General features: G+C 43.2%; 2 protein-coding genes across 2 annotated transcripts in view; one reads left to right on the forward strand and one right to left on the reverse strand.

The window, feature by feature from the left end:
• The window catches only part of AK88_02865 (uncharacterized protein), a gene marked incomplete at both ends in the record, with an annotated part of 3,927 nt that extends 3,156 nt beyond the window's left edge, over positions 1–771 (reverse strand). The window contains 3 exons of the mRNA XM_012480488.1: positions 73–183; positions 478–528; positions 710–771. Of these exons, the coding sequence (XP_012335911.1) occupies positions 73–183; positions 478–528; positions 710–771 (224 nt within the window). The remainder of the gene's footprint in view (positions 1–72; positions 184–477; positions 529–709) is intronic.
• Positions 772–2,491: 1,720 nt separating this feature from the next.
• Positions 2,492–4,823, forward strand: AK88_02866 (uncharacterized protein; the record flags this gene model as incomplete). Its single annotated transcript, XM_012480489.1, has 3 exons — positions 2,492–2,575; positions 2,797–4,177; positions 4,333–4,823. The coding sequence occupies 3 exons, from the start codon at positions 2,492–2,494 to the stop codon at positions 4,821–4,823; spliced, it is 1,956 nt and encodes a 651-aa protein (XP_012335912.1).
• Between the last annotated feature and the right edge of the window lie 1,493 nt (positions 4,824–6,316).

A 6,316-nucleotide genomic window follows, 5' to 3' on the forward strand; every position in this document is an offset into this window, starting at 1 on the left:
GCTAATATTTGCAAAAAAAAAAAAAAAAAAAAAAAAAAAAAAAAAAAAAAAAAAAAAAAAGCTCGACATTACTGCGTATTCCGGATAACTATCACACCCTGTAGTGCGTCACGTTCCAGGCACTCTACAATTTTGTCGTGGTCGAAGGTGAATGATTTGAGCGAATGGTCTGTGTTAATAACCCTGAGAGGAGGAGAAAAGGAAAAGAAAGAAACAAAAAAAAAATGATAATTAGGCCTATCCGGTGTGAGACGCATCGTCACAAGCGCTACTATGCACAATGTGCTATGGCTGCATGCACATTTCGAGGTCATCGATGCTTGTCCATTGTTTTCTCCTGCCTCGTGCAACCACCACAACCTCGTGCATTTGCGCATGTGCAAGGAGTGGTCCACATTGGACGAGTTAATTCCTCCGCAGTATGCCTTGTACATTGCCCTCTTCTGCAGCGCGACCTTTTTTTTTTTTTCTTCTTACCCCAACAAGGCTTTCAACACCGAGGTACTCTTCTCTTCGTCCAGCGATTCCCTAACATGGAAAAAAAATAAAATAAAATAAGCGAGATGAGAATGTCTTCGTTCATTTGTTCTATATTATATATAAAAACTTCAAAAAAAAAAAATCACTTCACAAAGCATGCACCCAACAGAACGCATATGTGCAGACATGCATTACAAAATTCTTTCATGTAGCTACGAAGGAGTAATACAATTGAATGTCATAAGGAGACTCCATTACTCTCTTATTCTTTGTTGGGACTTTTTCTTCCATTTTGTTTTCGCGCTATATATGTATTTATACCAATGAAGGTAACAAATGGGATTTATAAAAAAAAAAAATAAAATAAAATAATAAAAAATAATAATTAAATGAAGGAAAAGAGAAGAATGCATTAACAAAAAGAAAGGAGAACAAACGATACACCAGTGAAGGGCTGCACACAATCGCACGTGCAGCGTTACACATGCGGAGACACAGATAAAGAACCACACATGCAGGGCCTTAGAATTGGGGCTACAATTACAGAAACAAACAACAAAAAAAAAATTAACGAAAAAAGAACAAAAAAAAAAATGTTTAAGCAGGGGGAAGAAGTGGAGCTGAAAAGGAAGCGACGTGAAAAGGGAACAGGAGACGAAACAAAATTTGAAAAAGCACAGTAACACACACCACAAGGTAGAACAGATGGCAGAGCATGCTATGGGTCTATTTATCTCTGAGTGGAATCATTGTAGTTGCCTGAGGTTTATACTTTTCATCGATCTAGCAGTGACCTGCTCAAATAAACCAAGGCACATACGTTCCGTAACGTACCATAAGTACACTTATAGGCTTAGCGGCATATGTGATGAGCCACATGTGCTTTGCTATGCATATGAATTACACTCTGCCTTTTCTTTTGTTTTTTTTTTTACATTCCCTTTTAGTTAATTCAAGGTTTAGGCCACTAATGGGAATTTATCGCCAATCATTTCTCTGAAATTTTTTTTTTTCTTTTTTTTTTTTTTTTTTTGTGCCACTGCTTTACACTGTGTTGTTGCCCATTTTGATTAACTGCGTATTCATATCTGTATCTTATCTGTATCGTATTTGTAACGTAGCTTTTTTTTTTTTTTTTCCCTCAACTTTGCACGAGCTTTGGGTGGGTCATTCACTAGTTTACTTGGCCAGTTGTGGCATTACTCTCTGAGGGAGAGGTGTTCGACTCTCATTAGTTTTTCTGTGCAGCTACCCCCCCTTGAACCTTTTACTTTCCTTTCAATTGCCTTTTTCCTGCATCTACACCTAAGTTGCCTTTACCCATATGAACAGGGTAGGGGGGATTGCACATTCGTTGCGCTCTGCTGTCGTTCGTTCTCTCTACTCATTTGTTCATTCTTTTTATTTCCCCCCACTTTTTTCATTTTATTATTACTTATTTATTATTTTTTTTTTATTTCGTGCTAGTTTTATCTTACCATGCTTTGTTCCCCCAGGAGACTTCCACCGCCCTTTTCGCACCTCTAACTTTTGTTTTAGCTCCAACATTCGTGATTCTCTTTTTTTTTTTTTTTTTTTTTGCCCTACGATGCACACCTGTGCCTTGGGAGAAAAGGAAAAGAAAGAAAAAAAAAAAAAAAATACTAGGGAGGGTGTAGAAAGTAACTTATGAATAGATGCAAATTAGGGTTATATCTTAAACATACAGGACGTTAGTAAGATTGCTTGTTCTACTTTTTTTTCCTCCTTTGTGTTTTTTTGTGTAACCCCAGGAGTGAGTTTTCCGTTTGGGTTCAACCCGTTGTGCTTGTACAGTTAGGGAAGGGAGGACAGGAAGAGCAGAAGTGGTGGTAAGCAGGGGGGTGGGAAGAGGGCAGGTACCGGAAAAGCAGCAAAAGGTTGGAGCGCTCCACAGACTCGTAGGGGAGAGAGAGTGCACGTGAAAGATTTGTGCGCAATTTAGACCCCCCGCAATACCCCAACCCTAACAAGAACGAAGACGCAACGCAAAATGGTGAAGTACTGCAAACGGTTTTGCACCTCAGACGACTCGAAAATAACGTCCGCCCTGGAGTTAAATAAAATTAAAATTGAGGTAAGGGTGCGGCACTTGGCCCCAGCGCGTTGGTATGGGGAGATTTGTTATCTGCACCCCCGCCCAACTAAACCCACGCGTGTGTGTGTTCTTGACCTGATCTGTCGAGTGAGAGGCCACAGAGGAAGGAGTTCACCGCCTGCGCACAGCCACGTCGCGAACGCGGAGTCACCTCCCTAACGCATAAACAGATCGCCGTCGCGCCCCCCTCCCTCCTGCAGGGCTACATGCGAAACATAAAGATAGAAGACGTGAGCACACTGAGGTGCGTAGAAACGTTGGACTTGAATAACTTCTACCTTCTGAACCTTTACCTTAAGGATGTGTATTTTATTTTTTTGCACTTCGTCACTCACTTGACAGATGAGGAGGAGCAGGTGTTACTGTACAGAGAAAAGGAGAGAAACGCTTTTCTCTTTAACACGGAGATCAGGTGCTACGACTCCTTCTTGGAGCAGGTGAAGAGGCTCAGGTCGGGGCGCAGAGCCCTTGGCCCAGGGGAACAGCCTAACAAGGGGGAAGCTACCGAGGGGGGCGCAGCTACGGAGAAGGGTACCTTAAACGGGGGACAATCTACCCTGGCGGAGACCAGCGGCGCTGCCTCCAACCATGCCGGTGCAGCCTCGTCCTGTGTGAACAACCATGCCGGTGCAGATCTGCCCTTTGTGAAGAACGAACCGAAGAAGAACTGCCCCCGCTTCGAATACACAAACGAACTTTTCTGTGAACTCTACTCAGAGGACGAAATAGCCCTTTTAAATGTTGACAAGGAAGTGAACGCCCGAGTGAAAAAGGAAAATATATTTGAACGATGCACTCGCATTAACAATAACATTATTATATATATGCTTTCCTACCTGTACTTCAACGACAAGCTGAAGCGACTTCGGCTGGACTACAACTTTCATTTTATTTTGTTTAAGAGAGGCGGAGGAAAGGGGCGTGGTAGAGCGACTACCTCCTCTCCGGGTGTGGTGGAAGGAGAAGGGGAGACAAGGGAGGGTACTACTACCCTCAGCGAACAGACCCGCCTCACACAAGAACACCTCTTCCTCATTTACCTGTCCCACTTCAAGTTTTACATCGTGTCCTTTTTTTTGTACTCCTATGTAAAGTTCAAGGGGAGCAGCACTTCGAGGAGAAAAAGTGCTATGGCATTTCCAAGTGCGCCTGGGAGGACAGCTACAGGAGCCGCGCGAAGTGCCCCCCCTCCGGACAAGGAACAGTTCCTGTATAACCACGAAGATAATTGGAAGAACGTCGCAAGTGTGTCCTCATACATATCTAACTTTTTGAATAAGGTGTTGCATGACATAGACCTCGCGCTGAAGACCAATCGATCTGCTTCTAAAAAAGATGCACGAAGGGGGGAAAGTGAAATGGGTTCATGTACTACCGAAATGATTAATGAAATTTTGAAGAACAAACTTTCATTTAAGCAGGTCACTCTAAGTCACCTGGACTTCTGCCTCTCTTGCATAGTCCTCCTCAACTTGTACTCCCCAGATGGAATACAGTCCTGCCTTTACTACGGCACCACCTACGCGCACGTCTGTCACACGTTCGAGAGGTATTCGGCGTCGCTTGCCCTGTGGAGGGAACGTAAGTATACATGTGTACACGCGACGTGGGCGCCTCATAAAAAGGGGGGACGCAAACAAATCGGTGCTGTTTGCATTTATTTATTTATTTATTTATTTATTTATTTATTTATTATTTTTTATTTTTTTTTATTTTTTTTTTTTTTTCCCGTGCAGTTCAAAGAGCAAACTACTTCTGCTTCTTCGAGGGGATAAAACACCTTTCCTTTATCGAGCGGTGCTGTCTGTTCCCCAACCTAAAGCGAATTCGCCTGGACTACCTCTACAGCATTTTATTTTCAGCTAACAACCGGAACAGTTTTGCCTTAAGTATTAGCTTCATAGACCAGTGCATAGCTATACATAATGAGGACAGGACTACGTACATGTTAGAATGCTTGGGCATGCACATGAAGGAAGGGCGAATACATTTTAACATGTGTAGCAGGAGAGTGCAAGGAGGGAAGTCTCATGATGCTCCGAGGTGTGCTATGCTAGACGACAAGCAGAGCTGTGTGGAACTCTTTTTGAAGAAATATCAGGACAGGATAGAAGACTACGTGTACATCCTTTATAATGAAAAGAGCTTCAACCGGGACAGGTGCTACCGCAAGTTCGACGTCCCGGCCATGGTCTGCTGCGGCACGCACCACGGGGAAGAGGCGTAACGGTGGAGTGACGAAGCGGTGGAGTGACGAAGCGGTGGAGTGACGAAGCGGTGGAGTGACGAAGCGGTGTGAAATGTCTCCTGCTTTACCCTCTTCGCTTCTCCGCTACGCCGCTGAACCCCTGAACTCTGCTTTCATTCGTACGAGAACAACGCCGCTGAGGCTGCTACGGGAAGTTGTATACCCGTTATATCACAATAAAAAAAAAAAAAAAAAAAAAAAAAACGGCGAGGGAAAGACGCGTGTACACGGATTGTCCCCGCGAAGAGGAGGCATAAGGGGGAGGGAACACGTCGCTGACAACACTGTAAAAAAAAAAAAAAATGCACCACAAAGTGTAGCTCTTTTTTTTTATTTTTTTTTTTGCTGTTTATTTTTTTTATGTTAACAAAGGGTATCTTCCCTTTTCTCCAGATGGGATGAGGGGGAGGGAATGTTCGAAATTTTAGAAGCAGGTGAAAAATGTGAAATGTCCCTCATGAAGTATCCCTCGTTGCTGCCCCTACTACAGGTGTCTTCAGTGCCACCTGTGACGTGGGCCCAGTGGGGAGTGGGCAAATCAGGGGGGGTCCTGGGCGCAGCCCGCATGTTGTCTCCATAAAGCCACACGTAGTTCACCACGTACGGGTCGTTTATACTGTTATGAAAGAGGGCTTCCTTTTCTGCCATTGGTCAGTTGGTCCTGAAGGGGTTTGCACAGTCAATCCGTGTCACGCTCGGAATAGGAATCGCTCAACTCGGTGCAGGAAAAGAGAGTTCAACCTGTAGTAGGTGTGTGTTTTTTCCCACGACGAATCCATGCAAGTGTGTACGCACCGTCTCAGCGGAGACATATAATTACAAGGGAACTCTAAAATTGTGTCGCTTTTCTCCCACCAAAAAGGATCAAATTTCTCTCTTCAACTTGCGCAGCGGCGTCACAGAGTAAAAAAAGACGCACGTGTTAAGTTTATTTCCTTCCACGTGACAGTTGTGTAATGTCTTCAAGGACCTCTCCAGCGTCACTAAATGTATAAGGTAAATAAAAAAAAAAAAAATTGCCAATTGAGCCACAAAATGTGATGTCATTTGAGTATTTTTCTTTTTATGTAAGTTTGTCCCGTGGAATGCTGCAATTTCTCCCATAGACAGCCTTCTCCAAAAAAAAAAAAAAAAAAAAAAAAAAATCGCGAAAGAGGAAAGGGGAAAAAAAAATACAAAGACCGAAAAAAAAAAACACACGTGCAGGGAAACCACAAAAATAAATGATGTGAACATATGTGTGCACAAGAGATGCCACATCTGTGAAACTACTCACCGACTAGGCGCCGCTGTCCATTTAGGAGAAGAAGAGGAACAGCAACAACGGCTTGATAGAACACCTCGGAGAAAAGCCCCATGTGTTATGTACATGTGGAAAAGCACCTCCCTTTTCTGTTTATATACACATCCTTTTACCTACCCTTATTCTCCCCAACCGTGAAAAAAAAAAAAAAAAAAAAAAAAAAAAAAAA

This window comes from Plasmodium fragile (genome assembly GCF_000956335.1).
Source record: "Plasmodium fragile strain nilgiri unplaced genomic scaffold supercont1.30, whole genome shotgun sequence".
NCBI lineage: Eukaryota > Apicomplexa > Aconoidasida > Haemosporida > Plasmodiidae > Plasmodium > Plasmodium fragile.